This window comes from Engraulis encrasicolus, chromosome 5, assembly GCF_034702125.1.
Source record: "Engraulis encrasicolus isolate BLACKSEA-1 chromosome 5, IST_EnEncr_1.0, whole genome shotgun sequence".
NCBI lineage: Eukaryota > Metazoa > Chordata > Actinopteri > Clupeiformes > Engraulidae > Engraulis > Engraulis encrasicolus.
In genome coordinates this window covers 23,604,345-23,628,604 of record NC_085861.1, presented here as the reverse complement: position 1 = coordinate 23,628,604, position 24,260 = coordinate 23,604,345, and the positions used below count along the sequence as shown (strand labels likewise).

General features: G+C 43.9%; 3 protein-coding genes across 3 annotated transcripts in view; all 3 read right to left on the bottom strand.

The window, feature by feature from the left end:
- The window catches only part of ywhabl (tyrosine 3-monooxygenase/tryptophan 5-monooxygenase activation protein, beta polypeptide like), a 24,341-nt gene extending 14,413 nt beyond the window's left edge, over positions 1-9,928 (bottom strand). Inside the window, exons 1-2 of the mRNA XM_063198965.1 lie at positions 9,812-9,928; positions 5,982-6,299 (exon numbers count right to left, since the gene is read on the bottom strand). Coding sequence (XP_063055035.1) covers positions 5,982-6,275 — 294 coding nt within the window. The 5' untranslated portion in view covers positions 6,276-6,299; positions 9,812-9,928. The remainder of the gene's footprint in view (positions 1-5,981; positions 6,300-9,811) is intronic.
- A 997-nt stretch (positions 9,929-10,925) lies between these two features.
- LOC134448417 (zinc finger protein 706) lies at positions 10,926-19,580 on the bottom strand. Its single transcript, XM_063198093.1, has 3 exons — positions 19,414-19,580; positions 18,152-18,298; positions 10,926-12,205 (listed from the first exon to the last, which is right to left on the bottom strand). Exons 2-3 carry the CDS (start codon positions 18,284-18,286, stop codon positions 12,110-12,112), a joined length of 231 nt encoding a protein of 76 aa, XP_063054163.1. The 5' UTR covers positions 18,287-18,298; positions 19,414-19,580; the 3' UTR covers positions 10,926-12,109.
- A 1,662-nt stretch (positions 19,581-21,242) lies between these two features.
- Positions 21,243-24,095, bottom strand: si:dkey-29h14.10 (uncharacterized). Its single transcript, XM_063198092.1, has 5 exons — positions 24,026-24,095; positions 23,633-23,887; positions 23,345-23,428; positions 22,958-23,158; positions 21,243-22,031 (listed from the first exon to the last, which is right to left on the bottom strand). Exons 1-5 carry the CDS (start codon positions 24,057-24,059, stop codon positions 21,802-21,804), a joined length of 804 nt encoding a protein of 267 aa, XP_063054162.1. The 5' UTR covers positions 24,060-24,095; the 3' UTR covers positions 21,243-21,801.
- Positions 24,096-24,260: the final 165 nt, after the last annotated feature.

Below are 24,260 nucleotides of genomic sequence, written 5' to 3'. Positions count from 1 at the left end.
GTGAACATCTACAGTGGCAAGGAGAGAAGATTGAGAACAAGAGCGTGCCAGAGAAGCACAAGCAACAGGGAGGGGGTGGGTGTGTGTGACAGAGAAAGGGAGGACAGAAACGAGGGGGAGATGGAGAGAGAGGGAACACGTGAGAGAGAGAGAAAAAAGGGAGAGAGCGATTGAGAGGATGACAGAGTGCATGAGAGAGAGAGCGAGAGAGAGAGCGAGAGAGAGAGAGAGAGAGCGAGAGAGAGAGCGAGAGAGAGAGCGCGAGAGAGAGCGCGAGAGAGAGCGCGAGAGAGAGAGCGAGAGAGAGAGCGAGAGAGAGAGAAAGAAAAAGACAGCGAGAACGAGAGAACTATGGATGAGCAAGGACGAGAAAGCTAAAAGGAGCGCGAGTCAGAAAGACAGTGAGGAAAGGGGGATAGCCTAGATGAGGGAAGGGAGGGCGAGAGGAGGATTGAAAAAAAAAAAAAAAAAAAAAAAGAAGCAGAGCAGCACACGCGCACGAGCAGACACATGGGAAGTAGGTCACGCACACGCTCAGGCTCACGCTCAGGCTCATGCTCACTGGCTCAGGCTCATGCTCACTGGCTCAGGCTCAGGCTCATGCTCACTGGCTCACGCTCAGGCTCATGCTCACTGGCTCCGGCACTCCCTCACCAGCTCAGTACAGTTCCGGCAGTCCCCTCCCTCCCTCCATGCTCATGGGGCACCTAAGTCACGCCCTCTACTTCCTGGTTCATGGGGCAGAGGGAGTCAAAAAATGATTACTGGGCTTGAAAATGAGTGATTTTTGGATTTGTGGTGCATAGGTGGAGGTCCAAGGTTTGGATTGGTGTCAAAAAAGCACTCATTTTCAAGCCCAGTAATTATTTTTTGACTCCCCCTGCCCCATGAACCAGGAAGTAGAGGGCGTGACTTAGGTGCCCCATTTGCAGCACCACTCCAGCGCTCCAAAGGCATGGCTGCTGGCTGCTGCTGCTGCTACCAGCACCACAACACACTGGTCACCAGTAGAGCTGGGATGGATGGAGGAGTGTCAGGGGGGAGAAACAATCTCTCTCCCTCTCCAATCATAGAGAACATCTAACCCCGGGCCGATGTACTGCATTAAAAGGAACAGTCCACTCTTTTTTATTTTCGCATATTTGCAGCATTTCCAAGCATTATTCATGAATGAATGTGCATATCATTTTCTTCTCAATGTTTTCAGTATTTAGATGTATTGGTATCAGAATTAGAGAGATTAGAGAGAGCATTTATTTTAAAGTAGTCTATAAGTACATTTGATGAGGTTTTTTTTGCTCTCATGGGCTTGCATTGCTACGCTTAATTTGGCTATACTGGGACTGAACTATATATGAGCAATTTCCTGAAATGAGCTGGACTGTTCCTTTAAGACTGGATGGAACATATCAACCCCAACCCTGCTCCGGCTCCCATGTCCCCATGTGCATGCATGTAGATGAGAGTGCACATTTGTGGTGACGTGCATAACCGCGCGAATAGACCAGGCGCGATGCGATTCAAGCGACAGAGTGCAGCAGCAAGCGATACGAGCGATTGAAGAGACTAGAGTATGTCCGTACAGGCAGAAGGCAAAGCATTCAAGCATTCCCATTGGCTGTGGTCACTGACCTCTATACAGTCATTGGCTGCCGCGGCTTGTCGCCGAACCGCGTCATAGAAAGTTGAAAAGATTTCAACTTCAAACTGTCGCGCTCGTCACGCAAATCGCTCTAGTCTCCAGAATTGCTTTTGTCGTGCGACTCAATACAAAGTCAATAACTTCCGCTCGCCTCGCTCAGATCGCCGCTGGTGTATTTCTGCGGTAATGAGGATACAGCTGGATCTGATGTAGTAGATGCACGCTGTGTGTGCAATGCATGCAGCAAGACACCTTAATTTCCTTTAACATCAATTAGTGTCTACTGTACGATGTACTACCACCATTATGCTACACCAAGTGTGGATCAGGCCGACAAGGCAAGGGGGGATTGGACCAGGCATCACCAGAGAGGGAGATCACAGTGAGAGACAGCCTTGGCACGCAAGTAAAATACCCCCCCCCCCAAAAAAAAAACCTGCTGGACTGGCTTGATTGACATTCGGGAAAGGTCTTAAGCTACACAAGTCTCACAGTGTGATGGGTTCACATTCAGATGGCAGATTAAATACAAAAAAGAACACGGAGAGGGATGACCTGAAAGCCAGGAAGGCAGGGGGGGGGGGCATCTTCAGTCTGCACAGAACTGGAACTTCCAGTTGCCTGCCTGCCTGCCTGCCTGCTTGCTTGCTTGCTTCACTCTCACACAGACACACACACTCCCTCGTGACTCAAATCACACCCTGGCCCCTCCAGTGATGTCAGCCATTCCAGGCTGGCTTCAGGCAGAGAACGACACTCACTAAGACTCAAGGGACCTCGCCCCATAGCCACACACACACACACACACAGATAAGGTGTGCACATGTGTGTGTGTGAGAGAGAGAGAGAGAGAGAGAGAGAGAGAGAGAGAGAGAGAGAGAGAGAGAGAGAGAGAGAGAGAGAGAGAGACAGACAGACAGACAGACAGACAAACAGACAAACAGACAAACAGAGAAAGAATGACAGAATGACAGAATGACAGAAAGAAAGAAAGAAAGAAAGAAAGAAAGAAAGAAAGAAAGCAGGGGATGGGGGTTATTCCGTGAAGGGAGAGGGACAAGCTGTTCCTGTGTGAGGTGTGATGATGAGCCAGTGTGGAGTCATCGCTGAACCGGCTGCATTCTCCCCGACTAGCCAGTGATGCATCAGATAACGTCTGTTCTCACTCATCCGTTTCTGCCTTTCTCTTTCCCTTCTATCTTTTACTCTCGCTCTCGTCCTCTGTTGATACTCTCCTCTTCTCACTCTCGTCCTCTACAAGGTGGGGGGGGGGAATTCATTGCAAGAGAATCAGATTAGTTCTCGTAATAAATGGGTCGTAGGCCACTGGCTGACTGTCAGAGAGTTGTAAGCACATGGCTCAACCGCGTACACACTGGATTACACAACAGCAGCAGTACTGTACCAATAAGAGAGTGCATGAGGCAACTGGCTCTAAAGGACGTCTAGACAGAGGGCAAGAAAGCTGCAGTCTCCCCTTTTTTCGTGATTTCCACTCTGTAGTTCAACATTTTGTCACCTTTCAGTTTGCTGCCTACTCCAAACCTTCGAATGACCCATTTATTCGACTGCATCTTTACATTTCTACTCTGCTGCTGCATGTCTGTGGTTAGAGGCTTAAGATTTGGTTTAGGCTATTCATGTATTCCATTAGAACGTATTCAAAAAGACGTTTCAGGGATTTTTGACACAACAAAACCTCACTCAGAATGGCCCTGATCACCCTGATTACAGGACTTGGGTCCCTGTGCTTCCTAGATCATCAAAAAACATCCCAGAGGAAGCCATTCTCCCTCGCTCGATTCGCTCTCCTCTCCCTCCTGGTCGTGAGGAGGCTGTTCTAGGCTGAGTCACCACGTGGGTGAGCGGAGGCCTACGCTACAGGAGTCGCCTGTATGACTGGAGACACCAGGCAGGGTGGGGCGTGTTGTTCCCGCTCTCTTCCTGACACCCGCTATCTAGCTAACCTCGCTCATCCACTTCCTATGCTCTGTGGAACTGTGTCACAAAGCTACAGTGACTATGGTGGCATCCGACAATATCCAATAGTCATTATATGCTATATAGTGCAGTGAGCTAGTGACAAAATCAATGCACCTCGCCCTGACCTATGGGGGAACATTTCCAACATGGCCTCAGACCGTATTGATGAAGCACATTTCCGTCTATATTTTCGGTGGACTGCAACGGACATCATGTGTTCAAACAAATATGCCATCGTCATCGTGTATTCGAAAGCCGTTGAATGAGCTCTTACAGGGTTTCCCCAGGTTTGACCACATGTAATTTAAGACTTTTTTTAAAAAAAAAAGGGGTGGACTGTTCCTTAAAGACCCAGAACACAATTATAATGCCTTAAATCAGGGACATTTTTTTAAGGGTCCCTTTCAGTCAAAATGCGAACTGAGACCTTTGACTTAGCATTCCTTGGAAGTGAACCATACTGGGACCTTTATTGTCATGGTCCCAGTACAGTTCGCTTACAAGTTACACTTATGACTAGGTGTAATCACTTAAGGAGATCTCTAGAGGACCGGGTGTGATCAAAAAGGGGACTAACACACCGTAAACACCCAACAGTACAAGAAAGAGCAGTCAGTTGTTTTTGTAATACGCTCACAATATAACCAAAAACCAGAGTCCTTTGGCTGTCGGTTCACTTTTTGGTTCAATTAAAGAGGACTGTGTTTGGTTTATTTAAAGGGGATTGAAAATACCCTAAGACCCCACGGCTACCCTGTCTTATCACACTGTCTGGACCTCACTTTGTTCAAACCGTGGCGACATCACATCGGGGAGGAACAGTTGCGTGCCACGTGGTTAGAAGCATGAGACTTTGGTTTTAATATTCATAGAAGTCAAGACCGCCCATTGCCCATTCCTTTCATCCTTCCTTTATTATAATCCCTTCTTCCAGCTTGCCTACCTCCAGGCTCTCATTTGACTAGAAAGCTACGACCTGGGTTTTATGAAAGAAAGCCGGCTCCACCGCAAGACAACCATACCATAGTGCCAGTAATCTTCTCCAGTCTTGTGAATGGATGGGCAACGTGTTAAAGTGAAACCCATAAAGCAGGCACAGGGTTGAGAACATCTGAAGACGTCCCATCATGCATATCAGGTTTTCCCCGACTGGTAAGCTGCACTGCACTGCTCTGCTCTGCTCCTTGCCCCCAAGTCAGTCCGGCAGCACAATTTGCATTTCACAAGCTGCCCAGGGGCTGCAAGTCACCTACAGTGCCACACCTGTCCCAGAGGCAAGGAGGACACCTGCCTGTGTGTGTGTGTGTGTGTGTGTGTGTGTGTGTGTGTGTGTGTGTGTGTGTGTGGGACTAATGGGATCAGGGCAACAGTAACGAGCTGGGCTGAAGGAGGGCCCTCTTCTTAGGCCCCGGGGTAATTAGAGTAATCAGAGGAGAGACTCATCTGGATTACTGTCACCCACTCGTCAAGCAGAGACACACACACACATACACCGCTACAGTGCAATCAGTTGCATCTCAGCAGGTAAGCCCTGGGCTTGTGTGGGACAGGTATAATGGAATTTGCCAGACTGAGACACCTTCCACAGAATTGCAGGCATGTTAAATGTGTTAAAAAAAGAGAATATCTGCATGCACTTTGGCAATTTGGCAAAGATCATCAGCCTCAAGTCATGATTCAAGATAAAAGCATAACAATAGAGGGCAAATCTGTAGACAACACAGGAACACATTCAGGTCCGTCTCGTCCCAACTACTCCAACCTCGTTCTCCTTACATTACGTCATCCCTTTTCAACTTAAATCTTACTCATTTTTTGTTTGTTAAACTGATGAATGAAGGCATTCTAATGATGGACCCCCCCTGAATCTACTCCTCCACCCATTTCCTATTTCAATATCATAGGCTACCACACAATGTGAGTCTGGCAGGGCACCTCCACTGAAACCCCCCTCCCAGCACATCCTAGCACTATGACAGAGGCGGCATGTCAGCTCGTTTCTCTGGTCATTTTCTACGGCCAACAACCTCTTGCCTCTGTGCCGGCCCTCCTTTCGTGCAGGACGCATTAAGTTTTCCCCAACTGTAAAGCCGTACAGAGCAGCTTTTTTGAGTGGGGGTTTTCTACCCATTCAATATCCTCACTAGAAACAAGATGGTATGTGCACATTGTTGTGGTTGCTGGGAATAGTAGAATGCCGGAAAGGAAAATGAAGGAAGACTTATCCGCACATCGTTAAAGCTCCCTTGCTGTGACAAAGTTGGCACAACGTTTTGACCCTCGCCAGGTGTCAGTTTCATCACAAAAAAGAGCAAAGAGGAGCTTCTAGTGAAACTCCTGCACTCCGCGCACTCACCAGCACGTCGTTACAGATGTCCTTGAGCTCCTTCTCGATCTTCTCGCGGTACTCCTTGGCCATGGCCTGCTTCTTGTCGCTGCCCTCGGACTTGCCCTCGATGCTGGAGACCACGCGCCAGCTGGAGCGCCGGGCGCCCACCACGTTCTTGTAGGCCACCGAAAGCAGGTTGCGCTCCTCGTTGGAGAGCTCGCCACCCTCCTCCGTCACCGCCTTCATGGCCGCCGCCATGTCGTCATAGCGCTCGGCCTGCTCCGCCAGCTTGGCCTTGGCCACCAGGTCGCTCTTGTCCATGGCTTAAGCTGTCGTGTGTCACGGCTGTCATGGGGTAATCAGAAGAATAAGAATAAGAATAATTAGTAGGGATGCAATGATACAGATACTGGTATCGGTATCGGGCCAGATACTTGCCGATACCAGGCACCGATACCCCTATTACACAAAACAACGCAATATCTCATCACGTTAATTATAATAATAATAATTAGTAGGGATGCACCGATACAGATACTGGTATCGGTATCGGCCCGGATACTGGCTCATTATTCTCTTACTCGTCAAACACTTACCGATACCAGACACAGACACTGCTATTACACGAAACAACGCAACATCTCATGTTCTGTTGACTTGAAAGCAGCATGGGAAAAAGACGTGCCTCATACATTTAAATCTACATAGAAATGGACAATGAAAGAAATATCACAGGTGGAAACAACTCTGTTGGGGCTGGGGTAAAAGTATCGGTGCTCTGTATCTGCAAGTACAGAAATGTATGTACTTGCACTCATATCGGTTTTCAAAAAAAGTGGTACCGTGCATCCCTAATAATTAGTAGATTCCTGTTTTTTTCCATGAGTTCTCAGGGTTGCATAAACAAAATCAGCGATTGTATTAATTGAAATGAATACAAAAGCGCACGCATCGCATATGTAACGGATGCCAACTAGCAGAGTTCGGTGGTAGAAGATTAGTTAACCTCTCTCCTAAACGTTGTACAGATGTGGTAGCGCTGAGCAATTGGTTTGGACTTTCAGCTCAGTGGCATCGTTCTGTGCCTCCCATGCCGAAATGAGTAAACTGGAAGGTCGCTGGTTCGAGCCTCAAAGGGCGAACTAACTAGCGTTGGACGATCTCGGTCACACACACACGGTCACACGCACACGCACGACTGGTGAAGCCTGTCCAGTGAATCACTCCACACTACAGTGGTGAGTAAAGCTTTATGGCCCAGGCTTGCTATTCCTTTGCTTGCCTCTAACCTAATTTCCCCTTGCCCAAGCTCATAAAATACCATCAAAAAGACATTCCTTTAAGTCACACTAAAAAAAATGATCCAGAGGCATTCATGAGCAACAATGGTAGCTTTTTTGAGGAGCTAAACATACATACATGTATGTAGTACTCGTTTGAGACTTGTGAGAGTCCAGCATGTGTGGGGGTGGGTAGTATATTGCAGTGTCATGAATGATTCAGTTGGAAGATTTGGGTTAGGACAGGCAGCCTCACACACAAGGGACTGGCCGCTCTAACGTCCTCCATAACGAGGCCACTCTCTGTTCAGCAGAAAACCTACAGTATAAGACTGACAACATGGTGCTGGACCACTACCCAAATGATTTAAGCACAAGGGGCTGATGAGGTAGCCTGGCCTTGTTATCTGTACGCTCTGGTCTATTTACAGTTCATGGTAGTACCAGGAGGGGTATTCCACAAAGCTGGTTAAATGGTAAACTAGTTTAAGGTAACCTTGAGGTAGTGGTAAACCATCAAACAGAGGAGATTGGAGTGCCAGGTTTCTAAACTGAATGACATCATGTGGGCTATTTACTTGCAGGTTATCTTAGCCAGGTGCTACTGATGAGGAGGGGAAAAACAAAAGCTCAAACAACCACTCTTGACATAAAACGTGCAGCTTATGGCTCAAAAGATGTGGGTGGAAAACTATGCATGGCAAAAAATGAACCAAATGTGTGATGAATCATTAACCATTTGTGTACAATGACATAAAGAAAAAGAAAAAGGAAACGGGCTCCTTGGGATTCACACATCCAGACAATGATGAAAAATACCAAACCTCCGAAGGCGACCATACCACAGGGAAGCTAGTCAAAGCACTCAGCCGCTCCGCTCCTCTCCTATCCAGCATGCCTGGGGTGGCACTAGCACTACCGTGCCATTAAAAAATGCGGATGTGTTCTCGTTCCCCACCACACCCCATTCCCACACAGCTTGTCAGATTTTACCCGACGAACACAGTAGCCTACTACAGTCCCCATGTAGCTAACTATATTTAATCCTTCTAGTAGGCATACATATTCCAGGATGGTGATACGGTAGTTTTTACCGTCAACCCCCAAGAACGAAACCCGAAAATTGACAATTCGAAAAGGAGCGCTCACGCTGATGCATATGGTGGTTGAGCGATCTACCGCGTTAGCACAACAGACGGGGATGCTCCAATTCCTCCCCCATCAGCACGCTCCAAACCATTTATCAGATAAGGATAATAAGAACAATAACGCGATGTAATTTCAGCGGCACAAGCCAGATGAAATGAATCTGTAGGTGGAATGAACCTGTAGGTGGGTCCTCCTCATTTCAACGAATGCACTGGCTAACCGAATGCATCCTGTGATAGCAGTGTATGGGTGTAGAGAAATGTGTTCTAAATCGTTTTCAGAGGCGCACAGAAGAATATTCCTAGGGTTGTCGCGTGCCCCGCGCAAGGTCTTATTTGGGTCAGTTCCCTACAGAGGACTGAGGAAAACCCAGATACCGTAACATTTTCACAGGCTGGTGGTGAGCCTTTGTTCGACCCAACCCATGGCCGAAGCTATCGCTAGCTGTAGCGGGTGTATTGACGAGGCCTCGACAGTTTTTCTTGGCAAGATAATAGCGACGGAGTAAGTGCTTACAAGATGAGGTAATGCGTTCAGTGTCCAGTTAGGAATGAATAGGATGACAGCCCGCGTTACACTGAGCAAGACGGAACAAGGACAATAAACCTATCATTAATCAAGTTGGAACAGCTTCTAACTTTGGGAGCTCTGACTGGGTTGTCTGGAGCTGTCAAACCAGCCAGGTTGTGGGACTCGTGGTGGTAGTCGTGGTTATAGTTATAGTTCTATAGCGGCCAAGTCCGTGGGTTTATTGTCCCTAGACGGCAATTAATTTATGTTGGATTCCATCATTTCCCCACCAGGAGTATTGCATGTCTAACTAGGCAGTGGCCCATGGTTTCCCCGAATAAACGAAATATTAATAACCCCGCAACTGAAAGTAATCTTATACTAACGCGCAACTCAGTCGCGGAAAAAATGCCATGTACAATCCCATGCCATATCATCTTAGATCTCACAATATGCGAAAGAGGCAGGCACATTAGCAAGACACATGTTACCAGAATACCAGAGTATGCCCACGCGAAGTTACATAATAATTTTGATCGCAAATTGTGACTGCAGACGGGTGAAGGAGCAAAGATTTCCTATTGCCACACTAGCAAACTCAAGTCAGCCTATTTTGGGCCTGTGTTTCATGGCAATAGCACTGAGCTTGCCAATAGCAACGAAATGATGGACCATCCCTCATCATGACCAGAAACTAGCCATTCACTATCTGGTCACCATTCCTTTATTGTTCTCGCTAAACGTCCACAATTTGCTAGCCTCTAAACGCTAGGAGGCTACTGTCGGACCAGTAACTCTGCTACTGAAATATCTACATTGAGAGCTTGAACAGTTGCAACGATAATTTAACAGCTAAATGCGATATTTTAACCTTGCATCACTGGAAAGAAATTAAAAAGAAAACCAACTTCCTCTTACCTGAGTGTAGGGAATACTAGCGTTCCTGGTCCGCCTGGCTAACTACGTTCCACAGCTGATCCCCACACAAGCGCTCAGGCTAATCCACGGGGTTTCCCTCCAATCACACAAGCCCTGGGAGCAGGGACAGGGCAGGGCCAGGTGACGTCAAAGGTTTCCAAGGCAACCACCTCACGATGTGCACGGTGATTGCACGAAAATTACTCCAGACTTCCATTCTGAGAATTTTTCCCTCCAGTTTTCCTACACTGTTCTCATGCTGTCATATCTGAATCATGGACTGTCCAACATCAACCATCAGCTCAAAAGCTGCATATGTGTCGTTTTATACCCCGTACAAAGCAGCAGTATTAAGTGATGAAAATAACGTTGATTTGCATTACAAAACCTACAATGCCCGCCGTCTCGAATAATTCGGACGCTTGCTTTGTAGAAATGTAGCAGCCTACAGTCACGTTCGATACATTGTATCCTATTTTTGCTGGGATAGGGAAAAGGCACGTTTTCATAAGGAGGGAAAAACCGGTATACTTATTTGCATATCTCCGTAATGTAACAAAATGCCTGAATACCTCCTGACAGAAAAGACTAGAAGTCAGATCGAATAGCCTGTGTCCCTTTCAGGACTCATTTTCTTTGGAGAAAGCCTTTTTCTTCACATGGTCACAATGATCTCTCCTCACATAGGAAGAAGTCAGTACCTACTTCTGACAAAATGGACCACGTTTTGACATTATAATTCCATACGATTCCAAGCCCTACTGCCTTTGAAAAAGGAGTTTGGGTGTGTGCAATGAGGTGGGGTGGTGTACTGTGACTGGTGAAACAGGTTTATAACTTGTTTGCCAACAGCCCCACCCTGAGAGGGAGAGAGAGAGAGAGAGAGAGAGAGAGAGAGAGAGAGAGAGAGAGAGAGAGAGAGAGAGAGATTCTGTAAAATAATAAAGTGTTAACATGAGGGTCCCAGTCTTAATATCTTTCTGGAAAAGAAAACAGCACCATTTCCTATTGTGACCATCCAGCAGAGAACACCTGAGAGGATATTGATCAGGGACTTTTCCCTACATTTTCCTTGGGAAATAGGAACAATCCACAATTAAGAGAAGGACAAAAATACTGAAACACTTATCAAAGTAACACTTTATTAAATTGTTATAATACACCAGAGGTTCATAGTTATGGGATGGATAACCACTGCCAGTTAGACATGTCAGTCCAATGGGCAAACAGTGCCATTTCACACGTGACAATTACAGTAGATCGATTTACTAGTGCAATGATGACAAAAACACCAACGTCCTCAACTATGGCCAGTAATCCAGTACGTTGAGGAACTAACACAAGAAAACAAATTACCTCGATTTAAAAAGTACATGGTGGAAGATTACGTACAGACACAAAACAGAAGCTTTTTGTAAAAAAAAAAAAACCCCTTTGGTGATTGTGACCCAAGTTCAATTTGATACAAAATGCAATGATGTCAACACCAGTATACCCAAAACATAGTAATGCAGGAATGTTAACGCTAATGGAAATGGACACGTACCAAATATATGAATACAATAAAATTGTGATCACGGCCAAGTTCAATAAAATTTAAGTGTAAAACCTGGGTGTATGCACATATTCACAAAGTTTTGCATAAAATGTAAATATTCAGTTTTAGAATGTAGCTGGCAAAAAATACTTCAATATATTTTATGAACAATGTACGTGGGCACTGAAGAAAAGGAAAACAAACAAACAAAAAAACAGCACACTTTTGCTTCTCAAAATCATGGTGCACCTTCCTCAAGCACAACATACAACACAACATGAAGATGTACCTTGGAATCAGTCAACGGAATTGAGAGGGAAAAAAATCTAAAAGGAAATAGAAACAAAAAAGTAATAACACAAATCGGTGATACTGTTTAAAAAACAAAAGGGGCAAACATTTCTACAAATATTTTCAACAAAAGAGGCAGATTCAGTTGCCAATTTGTCCCCAAGCTCTCTTGGCTAGTGGCATGAGTAGTACGCACAAAATGTCGATCGTGTTCAAAGTGTGTGATGTACATTATGATATTCATCAAATCTCTGAGAGTTCATCATCATCATCATCATCATCGTCGTCGTCGTCGTCGTCATCGTTATTGTCACTGTGTTAACGTGGCCATGAGGCACTGCTGCCAGGCTCCCGAGGTATAGTTAGCAGCAGCGCCCGTCCTGAAAAGAGGGAGGAAGGTATTCCACAAAAGGCGGTCTGGGAGAGGTGGCAGGCCCTCTGAGGCCAACATGACAAGGGGACCTGCCCTACTATGCCTCCACGTCAGCCAACTCTGGTGGCAGCGGACACTTGGGATGCTTGCTCTCGAAGTGCTGCTTGAACGTCTTTGGATCTGGCATCTGCGTCTGAATACAATGAAGAAAAGAAATGTTCAGATAGTCAGATGTGTGAAAGTGCTCATAAGTCCCTACCTAAAATTACAGTAATTAGGTTAGGTTAGGTTTCTTTATTATTTCTTTAATGCCTACTTGACTGGTTTCTTCTGTGTGTGTGTGTGTGTGTGTGTGTGTGTGTGTGTGTGTGTGTGTGTGTGTGTGGGGGGGGTTACTTTTATGTAGCATTCATGCATTATACTTTTTATCTTCTCTTTTTTACTTTTTTTTACTATTTTCTGAGCAATAGCCCTTGGTCAGAGTATGTGCAATATCTAGGTTTGTATTATGTCTTTGGATGACTCAGAAAACCATTGTTAGTGTTACACACAATGCTCCAGTTTTGGCCCCGTTACCCTGTTTATATGTCTGTTTGTTCTTTGTGGTCCTAAGTCTATCTGTTGTGGTGATCTGATGTTAACTGTGAATCACACTCTCTCATGTCCATTCTGAATTTCTCTCCTGAAGAGACAATAAAGGATAATCTAATCTAATCTAATTTAATGTTGGGACACATCAAGCGCAGCATCATCTAAGATATGAAGACATTGCCCTCAGGCCCAAATCCAACTCTTCTTTCCAACTTACTGTACTTCAGAAAGCAGATCAACCACTTTTTTTTTCACTTGGGCCTGCCTACCCCTCGGGTCAAGTATTTTTTTATATAACGACCACTAGAAGCATATAGTGACAGTCAGTGGTATGGATTTTGTGTACTCAACAAGGAGTCACTTGTAATGAAATATCGTCAATGAGCTGGAATTAAGACCCTAAATATTTATTAATGTATTATACAAGTATGCTTATACATTTAAACCATGCATGCCATGAAGCATAATGAATTCATTGCATTGCATCATCTCTTACATAAGTAGTGTGGCACAGACCACAGCTGCACTACTACTGACACGACATCTTTATATCAGATCAGTAACAAACATCATGATCAAAGTCTGTCCAATTGATTTTCTTTTACATTGTACATACTAAACCACAAGGTCATTTTTGGCCAACATGTTCATATTTCTAAACCCAGAAATCCCCAAAAGCCACCACCCATTTTAGTCATTTTCTCATGGGAGAAGAATGGCACAGAGTACTGGCTAGTACTTTAGCCTACATAGTACTAGGTACAAGTATGAGGCGCCCCTGGGCAATATCACATAATTAAAAGTTTATACTACAGACAATAATTGTATTGGCTTACATACAATATTTTTGTCTCGCACAAAGCAAATGGGTCATTCCACGCCAAATCAACAGGAGCCCGCGCACTTAGGTCTCAAAAAATTCTGAAAATATTACTGAGTGTACCCATGGTACTTAAGAGAAACACTGTTACTTTATTTGAATGTAAGATGTATACTCTCGATGTTTCAGCCAATTTCACTGGGGGAGGGGGGTACCCATTTTGTTCACACTCTTTTTTTTGTCAAAGTTCACAAGCCCGTAGCTCAAGAACTAATCCATGTAGGAAGCTCAAATTTGGCATGCTGGTACATAGATAGGAATAGTTTGTTGCACAACTGTCAGTTTTGGTCTGTATGATCCTGCATTGTCATAGCATTCCCTCAAAGATGATACAAATTGTACTGGAGTTTTTGGCTGTGCTCTGTTTAGGCCTTCAGAAGACATACGTGTGCCCAACATAGCCTCATGATTTTTTCCCCTTGTAGATACAAGTAGAAACACTCCCATAAAAATCTATAAATAGAAAGGAAACCCCATCAGTGTTTGACCAGAAGACCTCACAAGTCTGACAAATCATTTTGGGTGTCATTTTCAGAGCACCAGAACACCTTGTGGGATTGTCCACAGAATTTTATTTTATATTTTTCTTCATTCTCCATGAAGTCTTCTTTTTACAAATGCCAATGAGACTTGTCTTATGTGATGTTTTCTTTTGTAATTTCCACCCTGAACATGGGCAAAGTGCAAAAAGAGAGCAACATGATTTCGATTACATTTAATGTAAAGATGCAAATTTTGCCCAGACATGATCACCCGAGAGTCCATGTACAGGGGTGCAGGTATCCCTTTCAATTTCAATGATTCCAGGAGCGTTCAATGTGGGAGCAGGTTCGCACACCAAAAGAGACAGTAGATCACGCACAAGGAGTCATGTTGTTACTTTTTTTGACCAGCAGATGGCAGCGGAAGAAACGCATAGAAAACGTATTGCCCTCAATGTGCACGTTGCCCATGCTCAGGTTGGAAATTACAAAAGAAAACATCACATAAGACAAGTCTCATTTGCATTTTTAAAAAGAAGAATTCATGGAGAATGAAGAAAAAAACAAAATAAAAATCTGTGGACAATCCCACAAGGGGTTCTGGAGCTCTGAAAATGACACCCAAAATGATTTGTCAGACTTGTGAGGTCTTCTGGTCAAACACTGATGGGGTTTCCTTTCTATTTATAGCTTTTTATGAGAGTGTTCCTACTTGTCTCTACAAGGGGAAAAAATCAAGTGGCCATGTGGGCACAAATATGTCTTCCAGTGTTTCCCATACATTGAGGAAACTATGGCGCACCGCCATAGTTTAAATTTGGCCGCCATAGTTTCTGAAAATGTACAAAAAAAAAAAAAAAAAAAATTATATTTTTTTTTTTAACTTTTTTTTTTAAATGATTTCCGGTTTTGTTTGAAAAACGATTTCCTTCGCATTTTCCTTCTGGAGTAAATACATCCTATAGAGAAAACCATGAGTGCATGAAAGACAGAGGGATCAAAAGCCTAGTCAAGTTATTGTAGTTAACCTGGGTTTGGTAGCAATAAACCTTCAGAGAAGGGACAGTTGGGATGAGTTTACTGACACTCCCCAGGCTTTGTTTTACAGTTGTATGATAATGAGTTAGGCGACAGGCCTTCATTGACACAGCAGAGGAGACATCGGGCTGCATATAGAAATGATTGTGTAATGAATGTGAATATAGACATAAATGTGTAATATGTTGTTCAGCCCTTTCACTGGGAGGAATTTTGAAGAACTGGCCCTGTGACCAGCACCCCTCATGTAGAATACAGGCGTGTGTGGAATAAGGCATAGCCTACTTTCTTAGACCTTTTTTGTATGTGCGTTAATATTTTCACAGTGCTCCTAAGTTCTTATCTCTGCTCCTATTTTGTTATTCTTTTTTTTTCATTGCATAGACCCCTGCATGAGGGACGAATGAACAGAAAAGGTTCACTGTACTGCAGTTTTTAAAATATAAATGACAATGTACAACTAAACATGTCATGGGTAAAATGTTATTCTCAAATCATAAATAGATGGAATGTAGGCCTATAGTTTCTCCATGCGCCAATGTCATACTTTACTCATTGTTTCGCCGTTTTGCATTTACGCCGCGTGAATTTCCATGCCCCCCCCCCCCAAATGGCCCGCGTGAAATGCCCCCCCCCCCCCCACCCCCACCCCCCGCCAACAGAAAAAAAAACAGAGTGCCCCCATAGTTTCCAAAATTTCTGTGGGAAACACTGTCTTCTGAAGGCCTAAACAGAGCACAGCCAAAAACTCCAGTACAATTTGTATCATCTTTGAGGGAATGCCATGACGATGCAGGATCATACAGACCAAAACTGACAGTTTTGCAACAAACTATTCCTATCTATGTACCAGCATGCCAAATTTGAGCTTCCTACATAGTTTAGTTCTTGAGCTACGGGCTTGTGAACGTTGACAAAAAAAAGAGTGTGAACAAAATGGGCACCCCCCTCCCCCAGTAAAATTGGCTGCATCACGGAGAGTATACATCTTACATTCAAATAAATGTACAGTGTTTCTCTTAAGTACCATGGGTACACTTGGTAATATTTTCAGAATTTTTTGAGACCTAAGTGCGCGGGGTCTTGTTGATTTGGCGTGGAATGACCCAAATACAATGTTTGAGCAAAGTGCATGTACAAGGTAAAATTGTGATGATATGAAAGCTATTGCTGATATACACTCACCGGCCACTATATTAGGAACACCCGTTACAACTGTTCATTGAGGCAAATTTCTGATCAGCCAAATCACATGCGGGCAACTCAATGCATTTGTGCATGTCAACATGGTCGAGATGATCTGATGCAGTTAAAACCGAGCATCATAATGGGGAAGAAAGAATTTAAATGAAAAAAAAGGGGGGGTTCCACGCGCTTCTGTTTTTACATCTGGTGCATCAACGGAGGCAGGTAATCTTGAACGAAGAGAAGACACCGGAGCAGCTTAACATGTTGTGCACTTGAATTAAAAAGAAAAAGCATCCCATCTGAGCTGCTCCGGTGTCTTCTCTTTGTTAAAGAATTTAAATGACTTTGAACATGGCATGGCTGTTGGTGCCGAAAAGGCTGATTTGAGTATTTCAGAAAAGACTGAACTACTGGGATATTCACACACAACCATCTCTAGGGTTTACAAAGAATGGAATGAAAAAGGGAAAAAAATGCTGTGAGCAGCGATTCTGTGGGCAAAAAGGCCTTGTTGATGGCAGAGGTCAGAGGAGAATTGCCAGACTGGTTTGAGCTGATACAAAGGCAACATTAAGTCAAATAACCACTCATTACAACGGAGGTATGCACAAGAGAATCCCTGATTACACAGCACCTCAAATCTTGAGGCAAATGGGCTACAGCAGCAGAAAACCACATTTGGTGCCACTCCTGTCAGCTAAGAACAGGAACATGAGGCAACAATTTGGACAGACCCACCATAAACAACACTAGAAGATCGGAAAAATGTTGGCTGGTCTGATGAGTCTTGATATCTACTGCAACACTCAGGTGGAATAGTCAGAATTTGGTGTCAACAACATTAAAACATGGGTCAACACTGCTTTACATCAACGTTTCAGGCTGGGGATATAATGACATAAGGATATTTTCTTGACACAATTTGGGCCAATTAGTACCAATTTATCTTTGTTGGAATGCCACAGCCTACCCGAGTATTGTTGCAGGCAATTCAGGCAGTTCTGAAGGTAAAAGGGGGTCAAACCCAGCACTAGAGAAGTGTTCCTAATGAAGTGGCCGGTGAGTGTATACGGCTATTGGCAAAGGGGCACCTCATTCTTACTACTTAAAAGTTTTTGGGAAACGTAGCCCAGAATGGTTCAACAACTTTTTATGACTGACAGCACAAGGGCTTGACATGAGCACCAGCCAATCAGCCAGACACTGGCAAAACCTGGCTGTGACTAGTAAGCGTAATAATTTCACAGTGTCACTATCCACTTTAGTAGCCATCTTATTCTAATTTATGGTACTAGAGTAGCTATTTTATTTGCTGTTGCTTGTCCATTGTGCATCTATTGTTAATATTAAGTCAAAGAAGAAGCTTAGTTTCTCAGCAACTCTGTGTCTCATTTATTTTGAGGTAGGCAGCTACGCTAGCTCTGATCTTTTTGTTTTCAATCACTTCCTCTTCTGAGCTTAGAGCATCATGTTGTAACAGAAAAACACTGTCATGCTGTTATCTACCACTTAGTTGGGTCATTGACGTTTTTAGTAGCCGACGTCAGGGTGGTACAACCAGAGGCGATTCTAGGTTCAGGTGGGGCCCCAAGCGAAAATGCAAAAGAATGAACATTTGCACCAAAATCACCATTCCTGTAGTACAGTATGGGCTGCTATTCACTATCTAGGGGCCCCAAGCGGCTGCCTGCCTTGCCTGGTGGCGAGATGCGCCTCTGGGTGCAACCACAATTAAAGCAACTACTGTATAAATGTGTTTTTTCTGGATTACCAAAAAAGCAAATCCGTTAATAGTATGTTAATTCTGATTTATCAATCAATTTATATAATTTACACAAGAGTGGTAATAACTGTGGTTGTGCCACCTGACGTCTGCTACTATAAAACATCAGTGACCAAGTAAGCTATGAGCATTATTAATAAATAGCCTATGAAATGCGATGGGGATGGGAGCTCGTACCCGACACACGGTGCATGTGTAGACGAGGGCAGCCTTGGCGGCTGTCTTCTGGTCGTGCCCTTTGCTCTTCTTCGCCTCCGCCTGCTTCTTGGCGTTCTTCTGCTGCGACTGGAGCTTCTGGTGCCCACGCGCCATGGCTGGTACCTGCTAAGAGAACAAGGGCAAGGGCAAAGGCATTCAGTTGGTGATGGAGGAAAGTGCAGACCAGGGTTTCCTCCAGTACTTTTTATACCACTGTTCCACCTAGACCAGCTGTTAGACCAAGTGACTCATAACCAGATCAAGAAAATCTTGCTTATATTGGTAAATGGCTAAAAGTCTCAAGTTCTAGTTCTACGATTCTAATAAGATATTGGAAGACTTCTGAGTTCAAATAAGATTGACTTGACTGACTAAACGTGTGGGGCCATCTGTAGTGCTGAGCTTAATGATAGGTGGGCAGTCATGGGTAAACGGTTAAGGTCTTAGACTTGTAGCCCAAAGGTTGCCAGTTCGACTCCCAACCAGCCAGGTTGATGGGGGGAGTAATTAACCAGTGCTCCCCCCATCCCCCTTCCTGATTTAGGTACCCTGAGCACGGTCCTGCCGCACTGCTCCCTTGGGTGAGCCATGAATGCAATTTCGTTGTGTGCAAAGTTAGTCAATATAGAGCAGCTGCTACTCCAAAACATAGCGGCTGATAACTGTTTTTTACTGATACGTTAATGGTTTTAGGCTACTGAAAAGCAGAACCCAGCCATAACAAATAACGTTACCCCAATACCAGCTGATTTTTAGCAAGCGGTGCCATAATAGAATTAGTTCAGGTAAACATGCACGTGCGCAGAGATCGTCACCATCCAATGCGTGTCCACCTGGCTTGGAATAAAATGCAATTTGGTGACCAGACCGCAACCTGTAATAGCTCTCTAGAACTAGTTCTAATCTTGAGCTACCGTATGCTAGCGGATGACACACTGGCAGGGCAAGCGTATGCTAACAGGGTCGTTAGTTTCTAGTTCATGACAGCAGATGAGAATAGCTAATGGTAAATTGGAACAATAAACTATTTACACGTCCCAGTCATGGCTCTACACTCTGACATCTCCAATCGGCCATTGTGATAGAAATGTTACATACGGTAGCCACAGAAGCAACAACGTAGAGCTTGGAGCATAGACATAGAGCTTTGAGCTTATGTGAGCAAAGGTTAATTGACCAGGGTTTTACTCCTGTTAGATTATTTCTTTCCATTTCATTCTTGAAGTTAATATTTCACCAACCTTCAGCAGTTCGACGTAAAAACACTCAAAATATGGTGTCCTCAATCTCCCGGTGTCGTAGGTGGTTGGATTTGCTTGCAACTTTAAAGTAACGGTCGAGGCACACCGAGCTTTTTGTGCACACAGTTCAGTGTGTTTAATATCAGTGCTGCTGCTAGTAGCACTAGCAACCAGAAGGCATGCGCGTTTTGACGCTTGAGAAGTGTCCACAGTGTCGGCAGGGGGAGCCATTGGGTAACAAGCAACTCTGGCAAGCAGTAGACTAGAAGCAAAGGTTGAAAGATTATCCAGTCTCTCTGGTAGGATAGCAGTGGGCCAGTAGAAACAAATGTCTGAGTGATCTCTGAATACTGCTACCAGAGATTTTAAGAGTAGACCTATAGTATTATGCAGTCTCACTGCTGCTGCTGCTGCTACTACTACATTAGCATGTTGGTTGTAAAAAGTAATTGTCATTTGTGATTGTGGAAGGCTTAGGCCTACCCAGCTGAAAAAAATATAAGTGATTTAATATTGAATTGAAATTGGCTATGAAGTCGATCCTTGAAACTTTACTATAACAGATGGAGTTCAGAATGTCTGACAAGGACATTGTGGTTATGGAAAGGTTAGTGACATAGAGAAGGCATTTTTGAACTGTCCAAGAACTTATACGTTGCAGCTCTGTTTGAACTCTCATACCTCTCAACATCAGTTTTAGCCTCTTTGCAAAGACAAGCCCACCAGTGGGCCTGTTCACTCATTGCTGAAAATACTCAACTACACCGTAAAACCATAACACCATTGCTATGACTGTAGCCTACAGATTAGGACTTGGATGTTGCAATTTTGGTGACAGTATAACATAGGCTTTGCGCAAAGGGGTTGAGTATAGGCTTAGACAGCAACTAGACTTCTATTTGGAGTCATGATGCCTTATGGATGAAAGGAGGAACTTCTTCAAACTCCAAGAAGAGACCGTGTTAAACTCAATATCTAACCTCCTATCCTCTCCTTTCAATTGTGGCCTTGTGATGCAATGCAAGACGTCAAAGACAACAGAATTTTATTCAATATCTTGCAAAAGCACAACTCAGGTCATTTCCTCATTTGCAATCGGAATGTTGAATGGGGAAATGCCCCCCAAATGTTGTTGGGCCTAGACTGAGAGCAGGCAAACATTCTTGTTTTCTCCACGTAGATGGGGAATCAGCAAAGCATGTGGCCACAAGCAAAAGGAGAAGGCGGGAAGTTAGATTGGGGTTTACAACTTGCAGGAGGAGAGAAGGAGGAGTTGTATAGACAAGTTTTTAATGTGACAACGTTTCGACCTGTCGGCCTTCCTCAGGTCACTCCAGAGTGTGCGGCACTTCTCTCCTCCTGCAAGTGTGTTACTGGTTGCCAGCGCCTCTTTTTCTGGTGTGCCTTTTGCACCTCCACTCATTGAGGTTTACAACTTGACACGAATAAAAACCTTCACATGTCATGATCATCATGAAGAGTTATAGCAAAGAAGGTGGATCTAACAAGAAGCGTCATTTTGTTTCTTTTCCGGTATCCACTTTATGTCGGGTGAACGCCCCTTTAGGAGACCTTCGGTTAGGAGACCTTCGGAGTCCTGAGGTTGAGAATCAATGAAGTCCCCTTAGCGCTGTAGATGGCGGTAGCGCACGTCTTGCGCAAACACCTCAAAAAGAGAAGAAGTAGGGGACAACGCCCCCTTAGGAGACCCAACTTGAGCAGACGCTTTTGCATCGAGTGGGCGTGTTTTGCGTTATCTTGGTTTGATTCAGTATTTTTGGTTATAGTAATTTAATATGTTAATTTCCACAATAGTGGATACAGAATGATCATAGAATTCATTGAACTTTTCACAGACCTCAAATGCATTTTTACATACCATGAGGTGCACCGATTAAAAAAAAACATCCAAAAGACATTCTTAAACATGTTCAACTCCTCAGCCTCAGGTAAAATGCATTGTCACTGGTCTCGTCACTAGATAAGTGCCATTATTATGTTTAAGATTCACGATCGATTACATGGTTTTAGATATAAAACAGAAATGGTGAAACATTTTCTGCACTGTTATCCAATCAGTTGTACTCCTACTGACAGATCATAGAAAAAGTCAAAGGAAAACATTGAAAAGAGAATATCTGTTTTCTCTGTCTGTGTCTTTGGGTAGTTGTAAGTTCACAGTATTCTTACTTATACAGTTTATAGTACAGTATATACAAAAATAACAGACGAATGTCATAAAGCACCTGAGATCCCATTTACAACATAAGAAACTGACATCAGTGTTCTGGGAGAAAGAATACACAAGTGCAAAACCCCCATTAATACAAATCCGTCCCCACCCAAAATCCTGTTTGGGTCCATTTGTCCAAAAGTCCATATGGAACACTATGTTGAGCTGTCGTCGTGGCATTCCTGTGGGCATTCCTGCGGGCATTCCTCATGTTCCTCTCTTTCTCCCTCTTCCTCCTCCTCGCTTTCTGACGTAGTGACCACCATTGAACTGTGATCACCGATGATGACATACTCCATGTGGGAATTCTGCACCTGAATATGAGGTTCTCCTGCTGAGACCTCTGATGCCCCCTGCTGACCGTCTATCAAATTGTTTCTCACGTCTGTCAAAACAAGTATGGGCATGGTTGATGTTTGGTATTCATTTGAGCAGTGATGGATTCAACCTCGATTCATTAGTTGCAGTCCAGTGCCCCACATATTCCAAATGACCTGGTTTTACCTGTCCAATTCAACTAGGCGATTGCCTGGTTGAATGATCACCTGGTTGAACAGACAGGTAAAATCAGTTCCTTTGGAATATGTCACACTGGATTGTAACAGTCCAGTTTGCCCATCACGTGCATAGGAATTACATTTGTCTAATCTGTTTCAGTCTTTATACATTCTAAATGATAGTGGATGTAATTCAATTGTCTATTGGCCAAAATGTATGCTGCCCATACACAAATGTGATCTTTTCATGAATACTATGTAATAAACTAATATTTACTGGTCTGACACTAAGTAGAGTAAGTTTCACAGCCAAAGATGTTTGTGACTGATAGTTCAAAGGGAGGAGATCCACCTATGTCCAAGTCATAAGGAATGTTATCACATTGATGGTGGTGGTAAACATTCATGAAAAAGAAAACATTTGTGAATAGGCAGCATAAATTCTGGAAATAAGCAAATCACATACTCTATATTTAAAGTGATACTTGAGTTAAATAATAGGGTTTTACCGTTCTCCTATACTTTCAACCGTTTTCTGGGTATGGCAGTGCAAATTTTACCTCCCAGCTAGCAGTTAACATTAAATCCTACGAGACCAGCTGGCGGCTAACTGGTCTCATAGGCTTGAGGCCTATGTTAACTGCTAGCTTGGAGGTAAAATTTGCACAAAAAAGGCTGTTCCGTCAGGTACTGGCAAGTCAAGGGCAGCATGCAATACAATTGCATTTTGGAATTGGCAGGAATTCTCCTTTACATCATGTAATAGCTGCATAGCTCTTCTATGCTCTACTGAAAGCAGTAATGTGGCTCTCACCTTGTAGGCCACCGTATTGCCTCTGATGTAAGAGTTGGTCCCTTTCAGTGGAAATGACTTGGCTGCTGTTGTCCCCAATGACACAGTGGCACAAGACAGAATTGTGGATGTTTATGACATAGGATGGTGCATAAGGAGTGAAATCTCTTTTGGTACAATGACAGTCAGAAGTGGGTATGCTTCTGTAGTCTCCCGGCATTACTGTGAAGAGAAGTATGACAAATACCTTTAGATGTACAGTGGGGAAACCACTTACACCTGCACACACGAATTAATTAATGTCACAGTAAACAATTCATTCAGGAAGTGGTTAAAGGCACTTCAGTGCTGTCATTTTCTGATGCAATCATAATAACTCACTGATGACACAAACATTTCACTTCATACCAATAGAAGTGTCCTTGACCGGTTGTTTGTTGATTCTATTTGTCTTGGATATAGATTGTTCGTAAACAGGATCTAGTGATGTGGCTGTGATTTAAAAAGAAGGAAAGAAAGAAAGAAAGAAAGACATTTTGTTCATGTGGATTAGAAAAGAAACAAATACAAATATCTTACACTAAGATAAACACACAACATGGAATAAAGAGAGATAGCCTATCAATCTCCCGTTCATCAAATTTGACAACAATACAAAACCATTGCTTTTGTGCAAGAATGGAAACTGCAACTCACCAGTGCCCATCAGTTGCAGATCTGGACAACAACCTCTCAAACATTGGTAGAATATCTCAGATGCTTTTCGGCCCTTTCGCAGCACAATCTGAATTAGCTGCGATGCTTTTTCACGGTCTGTGCGTTGAGATGCAATAACTTCAACTTCATGACCGGTGATGGTCCGGGTATGGAATAACTCCGTGGCCATTTTTTCCACCAGGCAAAGCGGTAAAGATCGACTGAGCGTCAGTAACTGAGCTTTCAATCGTTTATCTGCAAAGAAGTGTGTTAATGTCCAAACATAACCAATTAGAACGCCGACCAGAGAGGAAAGGAAATCGTAGATTTTGACGTGAATATAGCCATATCGCGCTGAAATTCCATACAGGCTAGCAGCAAATTGTTACTCACCAGGTGAAATATCGACACGTCTGGGTATATCCATTCGTCAACAGTAAATGGTTTGTGATGGCTGCATCAGAAGAGGGTTGCCCGAACTTCCCCCTAGTTTTACCCATGTCTTTGGGGAAGTCCCTTTCACAGAAGCGTGCTTTCCGCATGTACTTTCCTATCTCGTGCACCACCACCACTGCACTGCATGTGGCAGGCATGGTCTCAATCCCTGCCATAGATGACAGCTAAAAAC

Excerpts from the sequence above, each read along its gene's own strand:
- si:dkey-29h14.10 (XM_063198092.1), bottom strand. The coding sequence starts at position 24,059 with ATGGATATACCCAGACGTGTCGATATTTCACCTG. Across the intron at positions 23,888-24,025 it reads ACGTGTCGATATTTCACCTG|ATAAACGATTGAAAGCTCAG; the intron begins GTGAGTAACAAT and ends ACTTCTTTGCAG. Across the intron at positions 23,429-23,632 it reads TCTGCAACTGATGGGCACTG|CCACATCACTAGATCCTGTT; the intron begins GTGAGTTGCAGT and ends TTTAAATCACAG.
- LOC134448417 (XM_063198093.1), bottom strand. The coding sequence starts at position 18,286 with ATGGCGCGTGGGCACCAGAAGCTCCAGTCGCAGCAGAAGAACGCCAAG. Across the intron at positions 12,206-18,151 it reads ACACATGCACCGTGTGTCGG|ACGCAGATGCCAGATCCAAA; the intron begins GTACGAGCTCCC and ends CATTGTATTCAG.